This window comes from Spermophilus citellus (assembly GCF_964194105.1).
Source record: "Spermophilus citellus genome assembly, chromosome: 11".
NCBI lineage: Eukaryota > Metazoa > Chordata > Mammalia > Rodentia > Sciuridae > Spermophilus > Spermophilus citellus.
In genome coordinates this window covers 98,489,870-98,517,817 of record NC_138192.1, presented here as the reverse complement: position 1 = coordinate 98,517,817, position 27,948 = coordinate 98,489,870, and the positions used below count along the sequence as shown (strand labels likewise).

Sequence of the window (27,948 nt, the reverse complement as noted above, 5' to 3'; positions counted from 1 at the left end):
GGCATTTGGAATCCATCCCCGCAGCCACCATAGTAACTTCTTATTTGCCTGTTGTTTTCATAGCACAAGGAACCCAAAGCAGACAGGTACCAGTCTTGACTTAAAATTCAATAAAGCTACAACTGTTATCCCTGGTGGAACCATTCCTTTAACAATGACCCCAGAACCAGCAGAGTTCAAAGTTGTAGGCACTAGAAACAAAAACCAGGCAATGGATTTTTGGAATAATGATGAGAAGAACAGCATTCTATCACCAACCATTGCCGTCCCTCATCCATACCTGTGTATTGTGGGAGAAATTGACTCAAAACATATACAATATCCTATAAGAAAGAACCTCAGTATTTTGGTGTTTTATTTTGCAATTGATTGTCTTCAGCAGGTTGCTCCATCATCCATCCATGGCAGCTGCATCTGGCTGGTAAGGTAAATGATAAAACTGGTAAATTCCATTTGCATTAGTTCATTGCCATGAAATGAGGCAATTACTTCTTTCTTTGGAAAGAAGTAATATTATGTAGAATATTATAACAATGAACAAGGTACAACAGAACTTTATAAATGGTTGTACTGTCAGAAACATTCTGGACATAGGAAGGAAAGCCATGTCTAAAGTATGGTGTCTATTCTATTGAAGACAAATATCTATCTCCTCCATGATGAAAGGAGAATCCAATATAATCAGTTGCTACCAGGTGTCTAGTCTCTCCTGGAAATGGTGCCCTACTAGAACACAATGGGTGATCTGTGATGTTGTCAGATACCAGTCTTACTGTTTCCCTAAGCCCATGAGTTTGAGCCCATGCATAGTTTTTATCCTGACTCTATGGCTCCTTTGAGCAAGCATGGTACTAGGCAGAGAAGAGGCTAATTCTACCAAGTGTGTCATCCAGAAAGCCTTCTCTGAATGGTAAGCATTCATATAGGACACAAGTATCCTCACACTTTGTGTCCATTCAGAGAGATGCCACTATAGATTTTTTGCACAGATCTCTTTGTCACTAATCTCTTGATCCTTTTCTTTCCAAGTTGCTGACCATTCAGCAAAATATGTCAGCAATTACTCGTGAATGAATGTATATCTGCATCTCTGGTTAGCTCTCAAACCAGACAAATTTTGGGCTGGGGATATAGCTCACTTGGTAGAGTGTTTGCCTTGCACAAGGACCTGGGTTCAATTTCTAGCACCACAAAAAACAAACAAACAAAAAAACCAGACAAATTTTCAGTGATGGAAATTCCTTGCATTGAGAAAATTTCCTATCATCAGAGGCATTCCTCACTGGGAATTTTCAGCTTGTGCTAGTATGTTGAGAACTGTCTGTAAACCAGTTAACTGGCCTAGCTAACTGGTCTGAAGAAATTCTTCAACTGTGAGGTTTAAGACAATATAACAGAAGAGACAATATAACAGGAGTAAGAATCAAAGGAATCTGAGCCATCTGCTAGAACAAATTGTGCTTTCTGGGCTGGCTCAAGCTTAGTCTCTTATATACAGCTTCCATTTTACAGGGATTGCTTGCTTTAAACTAAAAATGTTTGCATGGTAGCTCTTCTAAATCACGTTTGCTAGAAGTTCCAAAAGTGTCCCTATTTGCCACAGATACTTCAAGTTTCACTGGATATTTCTTTGTCAAAGATTCTTACTACAGATTCTTCTTTTTTCTCTTGTTCCTTAAAAAAAAAAAAAAAAGCCAGCCTTATGGGTTACTGGGTAAATAGCTCAGAGCAACACACTCAAATGTGGTATGTATTGCTTCCAAAATCCAAAGAAGTCCCACAGTATTGTGTCTCTATTTTTAGTGGTAGGTGGTGTGCATTTGTCTATTTTTACCAGAGACTAGGTAAAATGTAGGGAAAAGAGTTTATTTTGACTCATGGTTCTGGAGGTGCAAGGTTAGGGACTGTACCTGGTGGCAGCCTTCTTACTGGCAGAGTCTAAAGTGGTCCAGGGCATCAAACGGCAAGAGACAGGGAACATGCATGTGTATGTACATTTGTCTCTTCTGGTCTCTCTCCCTCTTCTCATAATGACAACAGTAATTCAATTAAGGGAGATCCACCCTGATGACCTAATCTAATCCTAATCATTTCCCAATGCTCTACTTCTGAACATCATACTCAGGTTGTTTTGACCCTCTTAATACCTCACAATGGGGATCAAATTTCAACATGTGCGTGGATCCTTGGGAGACCCTCAAGCCAGTTCCAAACTGTAGCAGTGGTGCAAGGTGCAGCAATTTGTCTTTTACCTTGGAGGGGACATCCTGACAGATTCCAGATCACTGAAACTTCAGACATTTCACTGAGGTAGTGAATTTTCTTGGGGTTTTGTAGCCTACACTCTGGCTCATATGTGGCTTATTAAGGCATCTAAAGTATCTACATTGGGTCCAATCAGTTTGATGTCTTTAATATAGTGAGCAAAATCTCTTCAGGCACGATTATGGCAGAGAGTGAAAGAGTTTACAGCCTATAGACAAGTCTGTAAAGGTGTACTATAGGTCTTCTCATATAAAAGTAAAACAACTACTGGTTCAAATTGAAATAGATAAAAAGGATATTTTCCATACCAGTAGACACATACCATGTAACTAGGGCTGTGTTGATTTGGTGCAGTAAAATAGCAGCAGTTGCAATAGGTACTACTATCTGATTGTTATGGTTTGTATGGGAGGTGTCCCCCAAAAGCTCAGGTGTGAGATAAAGAAAGAAGGTTCAGAGAAGAAATGATTGGTTTGTGACAGCATTAACCCAATCAGTGAATTACTCCCCTGATGGGATTAATTGAGTGGTAACTAGAGGCAAGTGGGGTGTGACTGGAGGAGGTGGGGTATCTGGGGTGTGGCTTTGGGACATATGTTTGTATTTGGCAAGTGGAGATCTCTCTCTCTGCTTCCCTCTGCCACACTCTTCTGCCATGATGTTTAACCTCACCTCAAGCTGGGAGGAATGAAGTGTACTGTCTATGGACTGAGACCTCTGAAACCGTGAGCACCCAAGGGAACTTTTTCTCCCATAAAATTGTTCTGATCAGATCCTTTAGTCACAGGAACGAAAAGGCTGACCAAAACACTGATTAAATTAACATAGGTCTTTTCACAGACCCATCTGCCTTCTATGTAAGCCAAACAGGTGAGTTAAATGGGGATGTGATAGTATCACCACCCCTGCGTCTTCTACATCTTCTTTGGTGGTATTGATTTCTACATTCTCCAGGGATGCAGTTTTGCTTTTGGTTTTCTATTCTAATAGCAAGAGGAAATTCCAGAGGCTTCCATTTGGCCCATCTTACCATAATAACCTTCCTCTGTAGGTCAAGGAAGTGATGTGGGGGTTCTGCTAATTATTGAGTATCCCTACTTTATATATTCAAGAACTGAGAAAATATGTAACTAGGGCTGGGGATATAGCTCAGGTGGTAGAGTGCTTACCTTGCGTGCACAAGACCCTGGGTTCCATCCCTAGCCCCCCACACATAAAAAGTGATTAGAGTTTGGGTCTGCAGAACTACTGAAGCCACAGTGAGTTATTCTTGGGTGAAAACTCCATTTATCACCTGACTACCATAAATCCCCACTTTGATTGTTGGGCCTGGTAGTATTTTGGATTCTCAGAAATTAGCATAAATTCAGAAATAATGTCTGGTAATCCCTGAAATGTCCGGGTATTTCATTTCCTTTGTTTTAGTGGTAGGCCACACTAAGAAATGATATCAGATTCCTTTGGGGAAGGCTTGGATGAGCATTTGTAATATATTCTTATGGCAATGCTTCAGGGTCCTGCTGAAAGGGACCAACTTCCCTTTCAGTCAAGGGCTTTGGTGTTCGTAAACTGGCTTAGGTATGGGAACTGGATGAGAAGGATGACTTCATTTTCATGACTCAAGTCAGGTTTCAGGTGACAGACCTAGAGTTTTGCCTATTATGAAGACCAAGGAATATCAGAAATCTGTCCATCTATTTCATTCCTGCAGCCTTGGTGGTCTACCACTTTGTCTCTGATGCTCATGATAGTAAATGTGTCCACCTTGTCTGTCACTTAAGTGCTGGCTTTGGCTTTTGCCATCAAAGGATCCCATTATTATGGAAATCAGGGAGCCATCTCAGTGGAAACAACCCCATCATCATAGCCAGCTGCTAGAGATTTTCTGGTGTTTCTTTCCCTCACTAATGTATTTTACAATGTTTTGGTGTAAAGATAGTCATCTGGACCCTCAAAGGGCTCATTTAACCAACTAAACAAACCGTTAGTCACTTTTAATGCATGGACTAACACAGTAAATCCAGACTTGATGGTAGAAGCATCAATATCAATTATCTTCGCTCTATTCTTTGCTCTATATTTTGTTTGGAAGTTGACCAAGAATTGTTCAACTTTTCACAGCATCACATCACCTATGTCAACATCAATCTCAATATTTGAGTTGCTAATACTACACATCCATATTGGTCTGCATTTGAAGTTCTCTCATTCGCAGTGCTTCTGCATATAGGTGCAAGCATCTTACTGCTTTATTTTGTCCTCCAAAAGAGTTGTCCTATATCCTTTGCCTGTTGAAATACATATTAATTATAACTTATTTTCCCTTTTTGTATAGTTAGGACATTATATTGATATTTATGAAATTAGAATAGGTAGATAATATTATCTATGAATTTCATTTCAGGATAATAAAGGGAGTGTTAAAAAAATTAGTTACAAAAAGGGGACACAATAGTGGTCCACTTTATGCTTTGAATATAGCTCTTGCTTCTCTAAAACTGACATTCCCCCCCCCCCCGCCCCCCACCTTCTCCTCCCTGATCCTCTTCCCTGATCTCCTTCCTAATCTCTCCTCCCTAATCTCTGGAAACCGAGAACACATGGAATGTAGACTTTGAATTACCTCTTTAAAAACTCCCTGTCTCCCTTAATGGACAGAATCACACCTATGGGACAGGAGTCCCCTGGGTTTCTTCTTTGCTAGCAAAGCAATAATTTTTTTTTTCTCAAAACCATGTCCTCATTAATGGATTGGCATTGGGAACAAGGACCACAACTTTTCAGTAACAGGGATAATGGATCTGATAAGGTTGACAACAGTCTCAAGATTTTAGGCATATGCATGCTTATGATGAGCCAAGGCAGGTCCTGAGTATATCCTCCAAATTAAATGATTTGTTATCACTCTTTGGAAATATGGCTATATTTAATCAGAAAATTCAGTGTCCTGTTCAGTTTACTCACGAAGCCATGCAAAGTGACACTAGTAAATAGGTACACTAAGAACACCAGTAAGGAATTGCCTCATAGGCGCAACAAAAACATCTATGCTTGCAAAGGAGTCGTGGAGATTTTTTTTTTTGTGTGTGTGTGGGTACTCTCTGTATCACTGGTGACAGAAATGGTGGAAGCCAGTATGTTGCTTCCTCACTTGCCCTTGTCTGCATAATTGTATAACAATCTATAGGATGAATAAGAGGACCTTTGGGATTTAGCTGCTTCATCCACAAGTGGTTGGATAGTAAATGCAACTAAGCAAATGCTGTCACTCCCTTCTCTCCTTTCTCATGTGAAAATCTTTGGGAAGGCACTGAAAGTAGGGAGGAAGAACCACAGTTGGTTTGTGAATGAACAGGAGAGGTAGGTTTTTGATCTTGATCCAGGAACTCTGTAGCTCTGCTTTGCTGTTCAATGCTGCCCTGCAGGTTTGCTTTAAGGCCTGCCAGGGGCATCTGTGGCTGTCTGGGAGCATTCCCTCTAGCCTACTTAACTCTTCCTCCTCCACATCTCAACTCCTGTTCTTTTCTTAGGGAAGCCTTCCCCCACCCACCAGTCTGGCCTGATTCCTTACCATGGTTTCCTTCTTAAACACCTTCCACCCCCACCCCACTGTGATCTCTTATCTCAGTTTGTAATCTCATTCATTAACACTATCTGGTTTATGTCAGCATTCTCGAGGGTAACTATCTTACCTATTTATGCTCTTTTTCTCTCTGTGCCTTGCCAGTGCCTAGTACAAGTACATAGCTGTTGAATGATTGAGGGTTTGCCCCGAATTCCATAAGTATCAACACTTACTATGATTATGAATATTGCCATTGCATTTGTATACCATGCTTACTGGCAACTGTCTTTTCTCTGTTGAAGACCACAATAACTTTGGATTTCGTAGAAACCAATCAGAAAACACTAAAAAATCCCAGCAAGGTGGTAATTTAAGGTGGTAACTTCTCCAGTAACTCAGCACCACCTATACCCCTGAACACTCAAACTCAGGGTGTTAGAACTTGAGGATGGTATGTATTTTGCTGGAAGGTGGCTGGAGATCAAGGTGAATGTAAGGGTCAGAGCCCCTGGTTTTCCCCCTCACCCCCACCAAGTGTTTGAGGAGCAAACATTTGTAAGGCTTCCCTAAAGAATCACAGTGTGTCCAGGACCCCCCTGCACTAAACAAAGAGTATCAAAACTGTGGGCTCTGACTGAGGTGGGATAACTGGGAGTGTTGGAACAATCTGATTCTGGTTAGGGGAAGAGGGTTAGGTAAGGGGGTGTGACGCAGTCTCCCAGGTTACAGTAGGTGGCGTGTGCCCCCATCGGGGTACATCCGCACGGATTTGCCCATGAGGGTGTGTGTATGAGAGAGAGAGAGAGAGACTAGCAAGGAAGGACCGGGGCGGCCTGGCCGGAGTCCGGCTTGCGGGGATCAGTGTGCAGGTGCGGAAAGCAGGCTGCAGTCGCGTCCGGTGGCAGCGCGCCGGGGGCCGCCGGCTGCGAGGCGCGGCTGCGGGCGGCAGGAGGCAGCGTCGGCCCAGGCGGCGCGGCCGCGAGCTAGCGAGCCAGCGCGCGGTGATGTCAGTGGCGGCCCGGCTGGCAGCAGCCAGCACTTCCTGTATAAAGGCGGGCGGGCTCGGCTGCAAACCCCACTAGCCAGTGTCAGCCTCTCGGCGGGAGGAGGAGGGAGGAGGCAGAGGAGGAGCAGGGGGAGGGCTGTCAAATTCGGGAGCCAGATTCTTCTCCCTTCCCCTGGCAATCCCTTCCGCTTCCCCGGCTCCTGGCGTGACATCTGCAGACCGGGGACCTGTATGTGTGTGTTCGAGAAGGAGCGGAAGAATGGCAGTGCTCAAACTCACGGATCAGGTAGGGGGCGGCGGCGCTGGCGGGCGGGACGCGCGGGCGCGGGGCGGTGCGGAGCCCCGCGGGGGGATGGGGGCGCGGCACAGAGCGCGCCCGCGAGCTGTTTACTCGCGGTGCCGGGAGGAGTGTGTGCGGCCGCTGGGCGCCTCCGAGAGCCGGCGGCTGTGGCTCTCCCCGCTGCGCGGTCCCGCCCAGGCCATCGCAGCAGTGCGTTGGGCTCTGGTGCCTTGATGTGCCGGGGGCTGGGGAAGGGTCCGCCAGCCCCTGGCGCAGCCCAAGCACTGGTGCGCCGGTGTGCATGCGGGTGTGCGTTGTACACGGGTCATCACTAGGCAGGGGGAGGGGAGGCTGGAATGCTCCTCCGGCTCCTACAGTGCTGCGCAGCTTGGGCTTAGCCGGCCCGTGGCTGCCCAGGGACTGCTCTTTCACGCTGGTGGGAGGAGGACAGTGGACGCTGAAGGAGAAAGGATCGCAGCCTGGGACCCCTCCTCAAGCCAAGCAGGAGACCGGCACAGACTGACGTTCTCAAGTGGTTGGGTTGTCTTTATCCGTTTGATTTGACATCCTGACTTCCTCTTTAGTTGCCCCGAGGCTGTATGTGCGTAGTGCGGGATGGGTACACTTGGAGATGCGCTCTGGGCTCTGGGTGGTGTCTGAGTGATAGGTGAAGATGGGTCTGAGGCTTCAGTTCCAGGCAGTGGGTTTATGCCTATGTCCATCAGCTTTGTTGCTTTCCTTGCTGAGACACCACACGGGGCAGCTCTGGAGTCCTGGCTAAGAGATGTGGAATTATTTCCTGAATCCAACTGACAGTTCTTGCTGCAGATCTATGGGATGACACCACCTCTCCCTCCCTTTGCGGACTCTGCTGCTCTTAGGATACAGAACTCACAATCGCCCAACCAAGTTACACGACAAAACTCTTTGCATCTCTTCTCACAAAATAAGGAAACAGCTTCCTCCTCCCTGCCCATCCCCTCCCATTTATTTGTGGATAGTGAAATGAACATTGTTTTGGGGGCCCTAGTGAGAGGAGAGGCAGTCTTGACTTTGATGCATGGGGTCAAATGTGCCTGCCCTTGTATTATATTAAACATCTCAAACTTCTGGAGTGGGTTGCATCTGGTTCTTCTTCTTTTTTTTTTCTGGTTAGGATCCATCTAGTATCCTGCAACTTAAATGCAATTGATTGAAAAAATATTTGCAATGATGCTCTTCCCTGTAGAATAAAAGTTTCTGGTTTGTTTTCCCTAAGTATTCACAGGTTCCTTCACCCCTTGGAAAAGGTCTACATAGGTCTATCTTTTTTTGGGAGGATGCATAAATCATTTAGTTAAAACTCATGCTATCATAAACTTTTAGAAGAAAGAACAGCATAATTGTGATGAATACTTATTCTTATTGGTTTCTGAGCATTTAAAAGTTTTTGTAAGTTGATATTTGGATTCGTCTACCTTTTGTTCCCATGCTTTGACAACTGTTGGACATTTGCTTTTTTTTTTTTTTTTAATCTTACCGTTTTAGTGTGTACTTTGCTGGTATACATTACTATCCTTACTGTTAATTCTTAAATCTGCAAAGTACAAAAAAAAATGGTCCTAATAAGCATTATTATCACACATGAAAGAATTTCACATAGACTTTTAGAGTTGTAAGGATGGTAAAGCTGATCTCATCAGAATCTCTCACTTTCTAAATGAAGAAGCAGATCTGCAGAAGGGAAGCAGTTCTTCCCCAAGGACCATAGCTATTTACCTGTAGATCTGGAACCAAATCCTGTCTCCTGTCTTCCAGCCTCCTGTGCTTTCTGCTAGAGTTTGTAAAAATTACCGGATGTGTTGAAAGGGTTACAAGAAGCCACTCTTTCTTAAATCAAGATATCAAGACCAACTCTAGTGCAAAGTGTATTACAAAAATAAATAAATAAATGAAGAAAGAAAGAAAGAAAGAAAATACTACTGGTCTTAGAAAGAAAGGAAGTTGGGCTGGGGATGTGGCTCAAGTGGTAGCGCGCTCGCCGGGTTTGATCCTCAGCACCATATACCAACAAAGATGTTGTGTCCGCCGAGAACTAAAAAATAAATATTAAAAATTCTCTCTCTCTCTCTCACTCTCTCTCCTCTCTCACTCTTTCTTAAAAAAAAAAAAGAAAGAAAGGAAGTTATTCTACAGGGCTTATCAGTAGGGTTTTCAAAGATGTTTGTCTTATGTTTCTAAATCATCTCCTTCCTTCCCCCAGTAAACTAGAATTGCTTTGGAGAGAAAGAAAGAGATGCACAAATTTTATTTGTGCAAATCTGAGGAGTTCTAAGATTCAAGAACATCTGATAATTGCCAGTCTGTCTTGGGACAAGCCTTTAGGAGACTGTGTGGAGGTGGTATAGGCAGGGTGGTGTGGGGTGGTGAGCAATGGTGGTTTCTGTTTCTTTAGGCCAGATAGTGTGTTTTTCTTTCCTTATATAGTCTTACTTTTTCTGTCTGAAATTCAGTTCTTAGAAGTTGGTTCTTAACCTCACGTACTTACTTTGACAACCCTTTGGTTTGAGCTCTTTCTAGAAGAGTTCAGCTCTATCACTGTGGGGAGGTGCTGTACCTGTTTGGAATCCCTGCCTTAGAATTTGTAGGAGAGGGCCTGCTCTCCACTTAATGATTGTAAGACAACCATTTCTTCATTCCTCCCCCATTTGTAAAATTTGTGAGGTGAATCTAACTTTATGTGCCATTCTGGAGATTAAATCCAGGGCCTTGTGGATAGTAGGCAAGTGCTCCACCACTGAGCTATATCCCTATCCCTGAATCTTGATTCTTGCCACAGCTTTTGAATTTTTCTTTTGAGGATACAGTCTTGCTGTTAATAACCTGAGTGTCAAGTTGTCTTAGTTTGTCTTTTTTTTATTATTAATTTTTTTTCAGTACTAGGGATAGAACCCAGGGGTTCTTTACCACTGAGCTATATCCCTAGTTCTTTTGTTATTTTGAGACAGGGTCTCCCTAAGTTGCTGAGGCTGGCCTCCAACTTGTGATCGTCTTGCCTCAGTCTCCTGAGTCTCTGGGTATACAGGTATGCAGTCAATCCTGCAGTGATATCTCAGTCATGCCAGAGAAGGAGCATGCCTTTTTCTAACTGTTTTGGAAAGTAAAAAGTAAGTGGGAAGGGAGAGGCCATTGTGGTTTTTAGTCTTTTTTTTTTTTTTTAAACGATGTAAAGGAACTGGAAGCTATTGCTACAAACAAACTTGTCATTTTGCACTTCTGCATTTGTAACTGTGCCTCTTCTGTTTTCTTCTTTATAGGACATATACCATTTTTCTTGCACAGTGTTAGGGAGATCAACCATCCTAGTTCACCTAGTTTCTACCATTTTGTGCTAAAACTGGGAGATTTCCAGGCGGACTGGGAGAAATTGGTTACCCTATGCAGCATAGAACATTCTCAAACTATGTGATTAATATAATAGCATAATTATTTCCTCATTGGTGGGCATTAAGACATTTATTTATATCTTTGGAAAAGTGAGCTAGTTGTAAGTTTGAGACAGAAGGTTTTTTATCACATACACATGTAATACAGTTTGGCTTAAGATAGCCCTGAAACTTTTTGCAAATTGATTTGATCATTGAACTTTTTTGGAGTGTTCCTTATGTCTTATAGTTAAGTCATTGCAGTGATTTAAATGTGTGGTCATAGCTTTAGCTGGGCTTCTTCTCCATCCCCCTCCCCCAATTTTTTTTCCAAAGTTATAAAATCAGGATGATAAGTTCTTTTGGACTTCTAAAATTTGCTAGTGGCAGCAGAACACTACCTACATCTCTGTGAAGGCTGTCGGCAGACAAACTGCTTCAACTGCTTCGGCAGGTGGCTCTTTTGGAGCTTCCTGCCTGGAGGCCTTCTGGTTTGGTGTCCCCTTGCCAAGTCCTAGCTCACCCTTGACTCACCCACCTCTTTGCCAAAGGCTGTGGCTGGCAGCTGTGGCAGCAGGAAGAGACTAAAAATCCTGTAACTCTGAAAGCAGGATTTCCACTCCATATAGTGTGGGGCTCTGGGACATGCTGTGTATTATACTGGGCTGCCCTTGTCCTTCCATTGGTCCCTAGAGCATGGTTGTAAAGCAGGCACTATGCTGCAATCCAGCCTTCACAGAAGAAGCGAATGAAAGGCTTTACTTTTTGGACCCTTGTTTGGTTGTTCTGTGACCTAGGCACATGGTTTGGGGAACTTAAGGCTGGTATTTCATGGCCTCCGCCTAATAGTGGCCTACATTTATTGTGCCCTTATTGTATGTTGGGCCCTTGCTGTGAATCATCTCTATCCTCATAGTCACCCTAGGAAGTAGGTGGTGCTGTGATTCTTATTTTATAGATGCGAAAACAAGAGTAGGGAGGCTAATTGACTGGTTCAAGGTCACACGCCCAGTAAGTGATTGAGCACAGTGTCCTACCCTGGCAGTCTGATAGCACAGGTGCGGCTTTGACCACAAGGCTATACTTTTCATAGTTGAAGGGGCAGTGCAGACATAGGGTAATGGACACCCACTCTTATTTACAGGCAAGACATTGGATAAGTTGCATTCTCGGTATTCCTCCTACCTCTTAGGGTCAGACCCATTTCTGTTAGAATAAGGAGCTGCTCTGAGGCCTCTGCTCTTGCTTGGTGTGTGTATGGGTTATGCCTGGCTTTTGTCATTAAGCCTTGCCACCTCCCTACTCTGATGAATGGTGTGTTGGTAGCTTGGTGATTTTTTTCTTGCTTATATTTTATATAACACACAAACTGTAATCATCATAGGAGATCAGAAAGCTAGATAAGTATAAAGACAACTCATTGAAGCTATCCAAAGTCTTTATACTCAGAGATAACTACTTCTGACATTTTGATATATTTCCTTCTAGTTTTCTGTTTAGGTATCCAGGTACAATTTTTAAACTTTCCTTGTGATAATATCAGTATTTTTCACTTGTGTGCATAGCTGATATCTATGTTCTCTTGACCAGTGGCTTTTCTAAATAATCTCATGCTTCTCTTACACGCACCATTGGCTGCTCTAGCTTAAGTCTAGCATCAGCACACCAGGCCTAGCTAACCCTGGGTTGATTGAACCTATTAAAAAGAGAAGAGTTCAGCCTTTACTTCCTTTTTCTATAAATGGAGAGTGAACATAAACTCAGAAAATGTATAATCATTGTACCAGAAATAGAACTGAAACATACTTTAAAAAGATTTATATATTTTGATGATATAATGTAAATTCTTATAGACTAGAGTATAACATGAAATAAATTAAATAAGCAGGAACTACAAATATCCAATAATCCTGTGGTTTTTTCAAACTTGTTTAAGCTATGCCATTCCCTTTTGTTTTTCCTAAAGAAAATCCCATATTAAAGCTAATATATTAAAAAAGATGGGCCAAAATTGTGGTCCTGAGGCCTTTTCAAGGCTTCTTGGGGTTTAGTATTATTTGAAAGTCCCTTTGAATGGGAAAACTACTGGTGACTGGCGCTGTGTGTGTGTGTGTGTGTGTGTGTGTGTGTGTTTTACACATCATGTATACAAACAGGAGCTATATAGATTTAGGATGACCATGGAATTTTAAAAATCCAAACGAGGACACTTTTGAAAATGCTAGGGGGTACTATAAAGCTGGGAATTGGACATGAACCAGGACTGTCTAGGTCAACCTGGACATTTGGTCACATATAGAGTCATACATTGACTCTTATGTTTGCTCATCTCAGGCTTGATGGTGACAGTGAACTAGTTTGACCAGCAGACTCGTCTTTCTCTCAAATCAGGTCTACTCCGTAGCAGGTATGACAAAGACTGTTTCATTGCCTTATGCAAGGTCAGGATTAGAAAAAGGCTCCGTCTCACGCATAGGCTCTGATTAGTTGGTCACAGGGTTGCAGAAGCAATCTGGTAGAAGCATTCTGACTCTTGTAGTCAAGGATGGGGGACAGTGGGAAGATCATCAGCATTTGCTGAGGGCATAAGACAAAGGAGTCAGCGTAGGTTGGACATTAACCAACACTTGGCATGTGGGCTTCAGGTTCCTCTTTGTCAAATGAAGACATTGAACTGGTTGCCCTGAGGGTGCTTCAGCTCTTCCCCCTCTCTGTGTGATTCAGGCCTTGTCCTGGAGGCCTCTGTGATAGTCTTTCTTACAAATGGTTTATGAAGGGTATATTTGCAGGTAAGCCCTAATTTGGCTGTCCAGGTAACAAAGTCAAACCGTCTACTTCAGGTTCCTGAAGAGGGTTATAACCACATTCTATGATTTAGGAACTGATTCTTATTCTTCCCCCTATTTTAATCTATGGATAATCCAAGATCATCTATTTTATAGATTATTCTTTCATTACTCTTTTATTTACATCTTATTTGCCGCTGGCTATTTTCAGAAGTTGAAGAGAGCAGACACTTTTTTTCTTATCAGTGTTCATGTTTGTCAAAACATTGGTCGCCAAAGAGGCTGAAGTTCATGAATCTAGTGTTAAATTATGGTATTTGTAACTTTTTGGGATTGTTTCATTTGCCTCCTCTGTCGAAAAATTGTCTAGTATTCTATTAATTAAATAAATAAGAAATGTATGACCTCCTTTTGGGCTGCTTCAGGCTTTATCAAGCCAATGTTTGCTTGTATTTCTTGGCTTTCACATGCCTGGAGTTTGCCTCATTCTTGCCCCAGTGAGTTTTAACCAACTCACTGTAACCCTCTAGGGTATCTTTAATACCAGAAGAACATATTGCTCCAAGGAAGCTTCTAGAGCTCTAGTAATATTAGAGAGATTTGTAGAAACATCTGTTTGTGGCCCAGACACGGAAATTTAATCATGGTTCTAACCTGTCTTTAAACTTTTTAATATTAATTTGATTTTGTTTTGCTTTGGTTCATTTAAATGAATAACACTAGACTGGGAATTAGAAGACTTTTATTCTGCTTATGAGGTTGTTATAACGATCCTATGACTTTGAGCAAGTCCTAGCCTTAGTTTCTTTGTGCATAAAAAGAGGGTGGAAGGTAGAGAATCCATTCAATTCTTTGAAGCTTTATCTAACATTCTCAGTTCCCACAGACCTCACTGTCAATCTTTTCTCAACTTGTAGAATTTGACTTGAAAAAGTCACTGCCTTCCGTGAACTTCTGATCTCCCTCCATGGCAGCATTAGAGTTTCCCGGGTCTGATAAACACATTCTGACTTTTATGTAAGAGTCAGGGGTCCTTGCCCCAAGAATGGCATCTTCTGGGATCTCCAGGATCCTAGCCTGGATGTGGGGACATACCACTCCCATGGTTGTTCCCAGCATAGTCCTTTGGGAATTTTCTTGAACTTCTTGCAGGGCAAGAGGCATAGTCCTCGCAGACCTCCCTGCTGTGTCTCATGAGCTGTGGTGAGCTGGGGCCCACTTTAGCCATCCACAAATGCCGTGGGTTCTTCCAGGCAAGATGCTGCTCCATGGAGCTCCATGGTAACCACTGGGTCTTACAAGTCTGTTTCTCAGCTGTTGATGTTGGGTACAGTTGACAGGGGAACTACAGACTTCCTCAAGGAGGGAAGGAAATTTCTATGTGCAGTCACCAGGCTCTAATGTGTAGATATGGTCTGGTTTCTGTGGAGGAGGCTTGTTTTGGTGCCTAAAACAGCTGAACAGGAAGAGAAAGTTTGGAAAGTAAGCAGAGGAAAAGGGTAAGGATAGAACACGAGGCAGAAATTCAGGTTACCTGGGACAATCAGTAAGAGTTAAACAATGGCCCAAAGGGGCTGATACCTGTACTCAAGGCATGAGCAGGATGGCTTACTGAGCTTGCATTTGGGAAAGAAGATATTAAAATTCATATTTCTTTTAAAGTCATTCCTGTAAGCTTTTATTTTTAATGTATTTTTAGTACATGTTATAGGCTAGTATCATATAGTCTTTTTGGCTCTACTTTTTACTTTTTGCTAGCTGACCAAACCACCACCTGGATTATTATGGCAGCCACCTGACTGGTCTGGCCTCATCTGATCCCGGCCCCTACACTCTATTCTCAGCATAGCTGTAAGAGTGATGGGACTCAGATCATGTCACCCCTCTGCTCAAAACCCTCCAGTCTCACGCAGTAAAGGCTAAGGTTGTTGTATGACCTATTAACCCCTCTACCTGCAGTCCTCTCTACGTGCCCCTACCTCCTGGCTTCTCAGCTCCAGTCACTGTGGCCTGAACATGTCAGGTGCCTCCTGCTTCAGGACCCTTGCAGTTCCCTTGCCCTGAGAAGCTCTTCTCCAGATATGTGCATGACTCCCTCCCTTCCTTCAGGTCTCCTCTCAGATATTACCTTCTCAGTGAGGCTCTCCCTGACCACTCTAGTTAAAATGACCACCCCCTATTTCCTGTCTGTCTTTATTTTTCTTCGTACTAACTATATCACATATTTACCCATGACCACCTCCTTTAAAATAAAATCTTATGTACAGGAGAGAGAGATAAATAATAGGACAAAACAAAAAATTTTGGGGGGGGGTTGGGTTAGTTCATTCACTACTGTGTCTTTAGCACTTAGAACAGTGTAAGGCATATAATAAATGCTCAAATAGTTAAATGAATGAAATAAATATGTAAGTATATATACACTAATGTCCATATCTATGAATATTGGATTTTCATTCAAACAAAATTAAAAATAATTGTTTCCCTATTAAAAGACAAGAGATCATATATTATCTTTTCTGATTATATTTCTCCACTTTTTAAACTGAGCTTTTAAACTGGTTAGTGATGTAGTTGATTCTGAGTAAATTCCATTTTTTTCCCCTCAAGGGAAGTATCAGGGTAACACTAGGGGAAGGGAAATGTTGACCCTAAATATTATGGAAAGGGGCACACATATTCATGCAAAGGGGATCCCGTGTGTTTTCAGTCATGCAAAGAATGTTCAAGAAGCATTGTCTATCTAGCAATGACTTTGCTGGGGCTCTCTACTCTCCTTCTTCCTACAAAAGACAAGAATAGGTCAGAACAGCTACAATAAAATAGTTAGAAACCACACATAGAGAATTGGAAATGAGGAGCTAAGACAGTAATTATTTTCTACGCAATTTAATCCTAACAACATTTCTGTGAGAGAGAGCTGACCATCATTTCATTTTATAAATGAGGAAAATGAGAACTGAGAGTTTCACTGTTTTTTTCCAGTCCTGGGGGTTGAACCCAGAACCTCATGTATCTCAGACAAGCACCCTATCACTGAGGTACACACTCCCTCCCAGCTCTTTTAAAAAATATATATTTTGAGACAGGGTGTTGCTGAGGTTGGCCTCCTACTTGCAATCCTTCTGCCTCAACCTCCGAATGAGCTGGGATCACAGGGGGGTGCCACCACACCCAGTGAGATTAAGTAATTTGTTTAGGTTCTATGACCTGGGAGTCACACCTAGGCAAAGTTTGACTCCAAGGTGCACATCCTTAACCCTTATACTCTTGGTTTCCTGAAGAAGGTGTGGTAACACAAGAGGCCCTTTTTCTCTTGGAGTTCATGATTTAGTTAGAGAAATGATATTAAATGCCTTATTCATGGAAGACCCTCAAATGTTTATGGAATACAGGTGACATACAAAACCACTATTAAACCAGGTGTACTGTAGTTGTAAACTATATTTGGGGTACTAATTAGGAACTATAGGAGTCCAGAGATGGGCAGAAACATTAAGAAAGACTTCAGGGAGCTAGAGGGAGTTCAACTAATATTTGAGGAAGGGAATGATTTAGGCAGCAGTTGGGGGTGAGTGATATGCTATGTACCTGTCAGGTAACCTATGAACTGAATTTACTGAGGCATAGGGTTCTGGTTAGGTAGAAAGAAGTGGGAAGTAAAGAAATATCTAATATCCAAAGTGGAGGGCTGGGGATATACTCAGAGTAGAGTACTTGCCTAGCATGTGTGAAGCCCTGGGTTTAATCTCCAGTACTGCAAAACAAACAAGAAACCCGAAGTGGATAGGAGAGGGTTTATTCATTAATAGATCTTTCTTATAAGGTTTTCTGATAGGTACTGTGTCTTCTTCTGGAAACTTGAATTAATGAGGTTTGTGCATGACTTTTTAAAAAATATTTTTTAGTTGTAAATGGACACAGTACTTTTATTTATTTATTTTTATGTGATGCTGAGGATTGAACCTAGTGCCTCATATGTGCTAGGCAAGTGCTCTACCACTGAGTTACAACTCCAGCCCATTGTGTAAGATCTTTTATAAATTAACTTGTATCTACCTTGTTCCAAATACTATTGAAACATAAGGTAAGGTGAGACTTTTTGGGTCCTTCTGTTTCCGTGATACCCCAACTTAAATAGATTGTTGCGTGAATTACTTGTCATGATAGTATTTCATGGACAAACTTGTACCCTGGAATAGCAAGGACTTATTAAAAGAGCTTGGATGCTTTCTGTTGTATAGGACATTGATGGGATATGTAGTAGGTCTGGAGATAGGTTGTTTTTAACCTTATAATTTTTTAAAAAAATAACAAAATTACCTTGCAATATCTAGATAATGGGAAATCAACAGGAAGAAAATGTCTTCATTTTTTAAAAAGATAAAATCAGTTGCAAGAAATAAAAAGATGAAAGAGAAGGGAAATATAAATACATAGATTAAAAGATAATTTAAAAGCTGATTGACGTGAGTAGGTTTGGATTCTGATTTAAACAAACTTAAAAAACATACTTCTATGAAAAAAAACTGGGAAATTGAATATCTATTAGACATTTAATGATTAAAATGTGAATATGATGATGTGGTGGTTCCATGTTGAAAAAAAAAATAAAAGAAGACAGGCCACTAGCACACTCCTGTAATCCCAGCGCCTCAGGAGGCTGAGACAGGAGGATCGTGAGTTAAAAGACAGCAACAGCGAGGTGCTAAACAAGTCAGTGAGACCATCTCTAAATAAAATACAAAAAAGGGCTGGGGATGTGGCTCTGTGGTTGAGTATCCCTGAGTTCAATCCCTGGTACCCCCCGCCCCCACCAGCGCACACAAAAAAAGAGACCCCTTATAAAACAAGAAACAAACACACACAAAAAAAAACTTCAGCAGTCTGATTGTCATTGACCATTCCTTCTGGAAGCAATTTCTCTTTTTACTTCTTCCTGCTTCTTTTTAGCTCCTCCAAAGCCCTCCATTCTCATTTTATAGGATGTCTTTAGTAAAGTTATTAGAGTCCTTTTTGGTTGTTGAAAAAAAGCAAATGATTCTGCTAGTTTTGCTGTCTAAAGTAATATGTTTCTGAGCTGGTTGTGAGGTCCACGTTGATTGACTTAGCATCAGTCCTTTGTAATTCCAGCCAGATATTGAGCATCTGTCTTGAAATCCTAGCTTGTGTGCTTTTAGAAAGACCTAGTCTTGGCTCGTTCTTTTAAGATATTCCAGTGTAAGATACTTGGATTAATTTAGGTATTAGAGTTGACCCACCATTTTGTTACCATGGCTTTTTCACTATGTTTTATAGTTTTAAAGGACAGTGAGAAGTTACAAAGTCTCAATTCAGTAACCCAGCTGCCATGCCTTAGTACTCAGGAAGTGGGTATTGGTTGTTGCCTTCAATGGTTTCAGTGTGGCTTTAGGGCAGGCTGAAATACCTTTATTTCTACATGTGAAATTCTTCCACAGCCTTCTTAACAGAGCCCAGATTTTAAGAATACTGTAGACCATAAGCTTTAGAAATGGCCAACTGCCACTTGAGTAAATGATACTGTCATGAGTAATTTAGAAAGCACATGACTAAGATACTTGGAGTCTCCATGTAATTATGTCTTAGGGCCTGTGAGGTGAGTGTAAGGTTTCCTTGTTAGTGTTCCCTTCCTTAGTAGAGGGGAAGAAACAACCTTCTAAGGAGCTCTGATTTTTAGCAAAGGGTCTTATATCAAGGTTCCAGGGTATTGTACTTTGGTACATATGCTGTTAAAAACACCATGGCATCTTATTTGAATAGTTTTAAAAAATATTAGTTGAGAGTGATATAGCTGAGAGAATACTAAAGTTGATGTCCTCACTAGTTGTATCTGGCTTTCTGTGACCCAACTTTCCTCAGTTGTAAAATAGGTTTAATAACATTTGCTTCATGGGGAAGTTGTGACAATCAGGGGAGATTTGTACATCAAGTGGCCATTTGTTGGTTCTCAAATGAATGATCACTGAATTGGGCTGGCTCCTTGGGTGTCAAATCAGAGAAGACCAGTTCTTTAGGCCAATTTTAGCTCTAGAAGAATATGATTTTAGCTTTTTTTTTGCTTTAAATTTTATTTTTGCTTTATCTAACTTAAATAATATGGGTAGAAAGAGTTTGAATTGGGTCCTACAATTTCAGAGAGTGCTTTTCTTTTATTTTGGTATTATCATGTCAATTGATTTAGTTTATTTGACAGAAGAATCTTATATTTAGATAGATGTAGTAGGATAAATGTGTGTCAAAACGATTTGGAGGAGGAGTGTGTAGTTATTCTTAATTTAAGTTTTCAAAAAGAACTCTGAAAACTACAAGAATGCCACTTCCTCTTCACAGAAGCATAACTGTTTTCTTTTTTTGAGGAAGTGCATAAAAGCAAAATAGTTTGATAGAACAGTCTTCATAAAGTCATCGTGAAAGGAGTTATCATGGCAGAATGTCTAAAAAGCATTGCAAAATTTCATGTCTTGAGTGAATATGTAAGAGGTATAAAACCATAAATGTTTCTGGGAAAAAAACTGATTAAAAAAGTCAGATGAAGTACATATTGTAAAATGTCATTTTAATTTGGGATTTTTTTTTCTTTTAGAACTACCGGATGTTATTTAATGAGGGTGTGTGTGTGTGTGTGTGTGTGTGTGTGTGTGGTGTATTTTAGCTCTAAAAACATATTTCAGCTTCTCAGTGGAAGTATAGAGCAAAATAAAAAGGTTGTAGGAAAATGATAATGAGAATTGGTACCCCCCCAAAAAAAAAAAACAAACCAAAAAAGTGAAATAAAGATGGAAGAAAAACTTTTTTTTTTTTTTTTTTTAATAGGAGGAAGGAATTAGGGATGGGAAGGAGGTTGACTGTGTTAGTTTTTGAGGTGGGTATTAGACATGCTCTTGAACTTTAAGTTGGATTGGTTATCACCTGGTGTATTTTGCTCTTTGCAATAATTGGCATTGATCACTGCTCTTCAGCCACAATTACATTCATTTCTAGGTGTTGTAGGATTGCAAAGTGGAGATTGTTACTTACACTGCAAACAAAAAATGACCAGAGCTGTGCAGCTCAGAAGGCTGAAGAGACCAGGCCGATGGGTCTGTGACCCAGCAGAGGGGCCTTCCACTAATATATCAGAAACTTTCAGTATGGGTATTGTGACCAGCAGAAGAGAGATCATTGTACACAGGGTAAAGGAAGGCATTGGGGCTACTATGCTATAATCTGTGACGTTCCTGTGACAGTTCTAGTTTTAAGTTCCCCACCTCCTGTTCTGATCTGTTGAACTCAAAAGGACATTTTTGTTTTCATTACTACTTTACGTTTTCAATCAGTCTTCCAAGGACAGAATAGTAATTCTCTTAGATTTGTTCTGCTCTGAATTGGCTCTTAGACCCTGCCCGTCATTACACCTCTCTGGGCCTCAGTTTCCCCTAAGAAATGAGGCTGTTGTTTTAGATTATTTTGTGGCTGTTCTGGTCTTCTATACCTCTAATCCAGGTTTCGGCAGACTATTGTCTGTGGGCCAAATTTGCCTCGCCACCTGCTTTTAAATGGCCCATGAGCTAAGAATGATTTTTGCATTATTAAATGGTTGAAAAGGATCAAGAGAAAAATATTTTGTGACACACAAAAATTTAATATATGCAAATTTCAGTGTCCATAAATAAAGTTGTATTGGAACATGTCCTCCCTGGTTTGTTAACATATCATCTGTGCCACTTTTAGGCTGCTGCAGTAGAGCTGGGTAGTTGTGACAGAGATTGAAGGGCTGGCAAAACTGAAAATATTTACTATCTGACCCTTTACAGAAAAAGCTTGCCAATCCTTACACTAACCCCCCAGTAGACTTGGGATCATGCTTTTCAGAAATTGAGTGCTATACTCTTAGAGTCTTAGTGTTACCTGGGCTGTACTTTGATCTACATTTAATTAGATTAAGATGGGAATTCTTGCTGCTCTTTTCTCCAGGAGAAAGTAGAAGCTTAGTTAGCTTTCTTGGTATGCTTTCAATTAAAAAAAAAAATTCTCTTTAAAACAATAGTTTGTTTGTACTCAGACTTCTCCCTCTAGGAACACTGTAGAGAAAGAGCCATATGTTTATATTTTAAATTACTTGCCTTTTAAACTGGTTTTTAGATTCCACATGTGGACCCTGAAACAGTTAACATGTACTTTTGATGCACTCAAAGGGCTCAGATGGGGAGGAGCTTGACTTCTTATATTTGAGAGTGAAACAGAAATCTTAGTGTTTTTTATTTACATTATGTGCTAAATGTTTAGTTTTTTTTGGATAGACTCTTGATTAACATGGAGCTGGAAATGACTTCAGTTTTACAGAAAGATAGTTGTACCTTCAAAATGTTTGTTTAAAGTTAACTATAAAAGGAAGTTAGAAATTAAATAATATGAATGCTGTCTATTTATCTGATATTTCCCTTTATTCTAGAAAGTTCTCTCAGGTGCTAAGTCTGGTGGTTTCTGTGGAAGTTATAAGTGTGTGCATGCATGTATATGTGAGCACACATGTGTGTGGTTTCTAGTGTTCATTTCATTACAATTATAATGAGAATCTGCCTCCTGCTCTTGCACTTCTAGTCAGTTGAGTTATTATAAAACCCCTCCCAGGCCTGGAGTTCTGTTTGATCTTGGAAGAAGATGGGCACTTTGAACTGATTAGTTGGGGGCAGAAGGGAGGTCAATCAACACATGTTACCATTCATCTAAAAGTTACTTCATTTTTTTTTTCTCTTCTGATTCATAAGAAAGGAAGAATTCGGACTAAAGAGTTGTTTATGAAGAAGATTTGTAAGGAAACTAATGTAAAGCTTTGGAAAGTATTGCCAGTGACTTGGAACCTAAGCTCTCTGGAGACGTATGCCATTTTCTGAACATTACAAATTATCTGGGGGAGACAGGAGCTGAACACTGGGATTCCCATTTCCCTATGAGGGAAAACTGAGGCAAGTGGTTGTTACTTAACTTGCAGATTCTTAGTGGAGGTAAGAGCTCTTGTTTTCTCTGGTTCAGTTCAGTCTGAGGTGTATTTCATTTGCCTGTCCTGTTCTTAAACAGCACTTATAATTTCACGTGTCATTTCTATGGTTATATTTAGAGTACAGCTTGAAACACTGTATAAACACCCTGGGATGGAACAGTGCAGACTATGCCTGGGTAATCATTATGTAGTTCCAGTATCATATCATGCATTATCCAGATTAGAATGTATCACTCACTCCTAAGTTGGTCTAGAAGAGGGAGCGCATTGTGTTCAGGGCCAAAAGGACATTGCCTCATTGCTCCCTTTTGGGTGAAGATCTTTGTGTTACACAGAAGGCTGGAACTTACTGATAATAGTTCCCAAACACTAAGGCTTTCTCACCGCCTTCCCCCCAAATACCTCCATAATGTGTTTTGTCTTCTCTTTTAGAATTTCATGAGAAGTATCTGGAATTGGCTCTCTGAAGGGAAGGTCTGTCAGAGGACTGTTTAGATGCATCTAAATGCAGATGTGTTTAATGAACACTTTCGCTTTCCTTCTTACATGCAAGGGGGCGAGTTTCTTCACTGAGCCTCTCACTTCTGGTTTTAGTCCATTTTTAGCTTCTTGATCAGTGTTTGACTTGGGAAGGTCAGAGCTAAACCATTCATTTGCTCTTCACTCCGGGGGGGAAATGTTTCCATCTCTACTTTTTACCATGCTGGACTCTGGTTAACCCAGTCTAGATTAATAGTAACTGTTGAATGAATGAATGTTCTGTTGCCAGTTTGTGCAACTGTTTTGCCTTTTCCATCATTCTTCCCAGTTTCTTATTTATTCTCCTGGGATCTTTACTATGAGACAGGAAGTAATTAATTTTGTTGTTGTTGTTGTTGTGTTAATTGCCCCAGTAAAAGGATTGGTGGTAGGAAATATTGCGATTTTTGTTGTTGTTGTTTTAGGTGGAAATTTTTCTTGGTTAAAGTGTATAGCCAGCTGGGCGAGGTGGCACACGCCTGTAATCCCTGTGGCTCTGGAGGCTGAGGCAGGAGGATCGCGAGTTCAAAGCCAGCCTTAGCAATAGTGAGGTGCTAAGGAACTCAGTGAGAACCTGTCTCTAAATAAATACAAAATAGGGCTGGGGATGTAGCTTAGTGGTTGAGTGCCCTTGAGTTCAATCTCTGGTACCAAAAAAAAAAAAAAGTGTAGAGCTAAGAACTATGGCTGATAGCTCAGTGTGTCATGACATGAACAGGTCTGAAACAGCTTATCCCCAACACTTCTTAGTCAAGGAAATAGTACAGGAGCACATTTTTTGGTGTGTCCTGAGGATTTTAGACAGGCTTTAACTGGAACAGCTCTTTCGAGACCTGCACAGGAACTCACTGTTAATGTAAGTACTTAGTGTAAAGCCTCTAGCTTAGTTGGGCCCTCAGAAGTCAGAGTGTGAGTCCCACCACTGATCCTGGGTGGACAGAGGGGGCCAACCTGGGAGCGTCTCACTGTAACATTTTTAGCCCCAACCCCTTCTTCCAAAAGATTTTATAAACTGTGTGTCCCTTGCAGGTTTTTTAGATTGACGTCTAAAGTCTTTTATCATAAAGTTAGAAAGTTACAAAGGATGTAACTGTTGGCACAGTATAAATATTGATTTTTAAAAATGAAAACATCATATCACTTTTTGAAATGTATTGAATGGAATTTAAACACCAGTGTGATTTGATGGGCCCTGCTGTCACTTAAAAAAAAAAAAAAATCACTTGAGCAAGCACTTCCTTGGTTTTGAAAATTTTACATTGTTCCTTTCCCTCCTTGAACTTACATTTTCATTGCATTTCCTTACATAAAATTTTATCCCAATGTGATGTGATGCATTTTAAATACCTCAGCCTCCTGAGTAGCTGGGATTACAGGAGAGTACCAACCGGTCCAGCTTAGTGCCCTTTACACATATTCTCACTTAAAACTATTCTAAATGAATCAACCCCAATAACCTTTCTTTCACAATTTTTTGTGTTTCTATAGGACGGTTCCATACTTGGTGAGAAGTCAGTTTTTTATATGTGAGAGTTTGGGCCATTCACCTCTCCAACATTTGAAACTTTATTTAGTTTCCCAAAAGACTTCCTCTCAGATATGTTAGATGAGGTCTCCATGCTCTTTATTACATTCCACTCATGCAACTGATCAAATAATAGCAGATGTAAGTGGTGGTGGTAGGTTTTAAAATTTGATTAGAGTCTGATGTATTTGAAAGCTAACTTTTCACATTTGAATACTCAGATCTTGCTTTTATAACTGATATATAGCAAACCAGTTGCTTGAGGGAGTATACATGATGATTCCTTGGTTGGTTTGTTGATCTTGGAATTAGGCAATGAGTCCACTGATGATATCCTAGATTGAAAATAGATATATTTGAGCAGTTACCTTATGATAAGTATGACAGAATAAAATTCAAAATGATTATGATTGTATGTATATGTTGAATGGATTTGTCTGGCTTTTATGTGTGTCATTCAACGGCATCAAAATTGTTCTTCAGGGAGGACTCTGATGAATAGTGTTGCTGGTTCCCATCTTGCTCATCTCTAGACCAGAGAGACCCAGCCTCTTTGCCAAGGACTGTGTTGTCACAGTCAGGTCCTACTACAGAACAGCTTTTCTTATACTTTTCCTTTTCTGTCTGTAGGAGAATTAACTTCAGCTACTTTACCCATTTTGCTTTTCAGTTGGAGTGTATGTATTATCATATTATTTAGGACTTCTAAAAAGTATAAACTCTTTCTTTCTTTTTTTGGGTGCTAGGGATTGAACCCAGGGCCTTGTGCATGGAAGGCAAACACTTCTACCAACTGAGCTACATCTCCAGCCCTTTCTTTTTTAATAGACTTTATTTTTTTTTTAAAAGCAATTTTAGGTTCACAGCAAAATTGAGTAGAAAGTACATAGAATTTCTGGATAGACTCTTCATCCTTACCAACCTCTCCATTATCAACAGCCTCTACCAGAGTGGTATGTTTGTTATAATTAATTGACAATATGTCATTATTACCCTAAATCCATAGTTAACATTAGGGTTCACTCTTGGTGTTGTGCATTCTGGGGGCTTTAACCAATGTATGAGGACCCACCATTACAGTATCATTCAGCAGTTTCACTCCCCTGAAAAATCCTGTGTGTTTCACCTATCCATCTGTCCTCAAACCCTTTTAACCCTGATCTTTTACTGCTTCCATAGTTCTATCTTTCCAGGCATACCATTAGTTGGGTACTTTCTTTTGCAAATGGATAAAATAGGATAATTTTTTTTAATTTAAAAGGATTTTAGAGATGTTCCATTCTGTGGCTTTTTTTTTTTAAAGAATTTAACCTTTATTTATTTATTTATTTATTTATTTTATGTGGTGCTGAGGATTAAACCCAGTGCCTCACCCATGCTAGGCAAGCGCTCCATCACTGAGCTACAGCCCCAGCCCTCTGTGGCTTTTCATGCTTACCAAAGTTATAATTTTTCAACAGTTTGAATAGAAACCAACTTGTTCAGTTTCATAAGCCAAAGATATATTTTGCATGATTTAAAATCATGTTAAAAAATTTCTGGGAGAAGTAAAGAAAAACATTAAAAAGAAAACAGAAATTCTTTCTGTCCTTAGATACTCCTGAAAGAATTTTTAAGCCAATTTTGATTGCTATTTTGATAGCATTTAGGGAGATTTTTAGGATTAAGCAAAATGAGATTGCTTTTAGATTGAGACCACTAATATTAAAAAGAAATATTCTTAGTTTTATTGTAAAATAGGACTGGAATCCATTGAGGCACAAGATGTTTGGGTATATAGCATGCTTTAGTAGTGTCATGGAGAATCCTTTTCATGTGGCAAATGATGACATTGGCCAGCCAACTGTAATGGTGGAATGGAAGTGTTTTCTTTCTGGTGACTAGCTGGTCTCTACTTTGTAGGTTGGGTTGATAGTCCTATCAGACCCACCCAGAATTAGCACTGGGCTCAGGCATTTTAGTAGATGTTGGAATGGTTGAATTACTCAGCGATAAAACTGGAAGACTTGATTTTGTCTGAAGTTTTCCAGAGGTGACCCCAGAACCTAATACTATACCATTTTATCAATCTCTTTAAGTTTTATAGAGGTTCTGTGTTAGCCACAAGGAGGCTTTCTGCTTTCTTTCCTCTTGTTTTTTTTTTTTTTTTTCTTTTTCTATAATCTGTTCAACCAAGGTTTGTTTTACAGGAACTTGTAACTAGGGCATGCCTGAGACTAACAGGGCCACTGGCTTTAGGGCTGTGACATTTGGTTGTTGCTGGCTTAAGAGGTTCTTGGTGATAGATGGAAGTCATAAAGCCACAGAAGGAGTTGGCTTCTTGAGAGAGTAAAAAATCTATTTAGCATGTTTATGAGAAAATAGTGAGATTCATTATCTCATCAGAGGCAGGCATGAAAGCTCCAATATCCAACCAGAGTATTTCCCAGAGCTTGACAAGTTGCTTTAACCTGTGGCTCCCCACACTTGGAACATATTTCATCAAGTTGTTCCATCCCAGGTGGGCTGCTCTGTGTGGATCAGAACTCAGAAGAGGAGCAGGTGGGAGCTGGATGCCACAGGTAGCATTTATGGCATCAGACATGTTCCATTGACTAACTCTTGGCAGTCACAGCCCCAGCCACATTCCTACAGAGAGAGGGTTTGTGGAACTCATTTATAGCCTTTTTTTTTTTTTTTTTTTTTTTTAAGATAGAGTCTTGCTTAGTTGTCCAGGCTGGACTCAAAATTTTGAGCTCAAGTGCTCCTCCTGCCTTAGCCTCCCAGGTAGCTGGGACTATAGGTACACACTACTGCTCCTGGCTAACATTTTGTGTAACCTAAACTCCCTACATTTTATCACATCCTATAGAATGGGTTGTAGATGGGCCAAAAATTGAACTAGAGACTAGTGGGTAATACTCAAACTTGCTCAGAGGGTAAAGTTTCTGGGTCGCCTTTGAAGTGCACGTCACTTAGAATGCCACAAAATTGGAGTCATATGAGAAAGGTCTTCTTAACCAGCACAATGTGAGTTTCAATTTTTAAGTATTGAAGGTCTTCATAACTTAAAACTTGACAATTTCAAAGTTTTAAAGGGATTGTATTTCTGGAATTTTGTTTAAATACACATACATGTGTATACACACATACACATACCCATACATTTGTGGGTACACACATGTGTACACAATGTGGTTTTTGATTATAGGTTGCTTTAAGTTTTTATTTGACCATGTGGTGTAGGTACTAAGATTTGGAGAAATTAATGAGAGGACTTCAAAAGGAATGTATGTTACATATATGTATATATTTTTTCCTTTTAGAAATTGGGAAAAGACCTCCATTATGTGACTTTAGTGGCAAGTGAACTTGAACCTGGTTATAATGACTTGCATCTTTTTATGTCACTAGGTATAGATATATGTTCCCCTTTGAAGATGCTTTGAGTCTTATATCAAATGCTTTATTTTCTCTAGAAAAAATGTAGACACCTCAATATTGTAAATTCCATTAAGGCATTATCTCTCTGTCCCCAACAGATTTAGTTCCCCATATTCTTAATCTGGCAAAGAGACAGTGTCCCTGGTCTTTTTGGTAGGTAATTGTCTTAACTTT

The 27,948-nt window shown here is 40.5% G+C and overlaps 1 protein-coding gene across 1 annotated transcript in view; it reads left to right on the top strand.

The window, feature by feature from the left end:
• The first annotated feature begins 6,839 nt into the window (after positions 1–6,839).
• ANKRD44 (ankyrin repeat domain 44) overlaps positions 6,840–27,948 on the top strand; it is a 300,661-nt gene continuing 279,552 nt past the window's right edge. Inside the window, exon 1 of the mRNA XM_081261737.1 lies at positions 6,840–7,122. Coding sequence (XP_081117863.1) covers positions 7,096–7,122 — 27 coding nt within the window. The 5' untranslated portion in view covers positions 6,840–7,095. The remainder of the gene's footprint in view (positions 7,123–27,948) is intronic.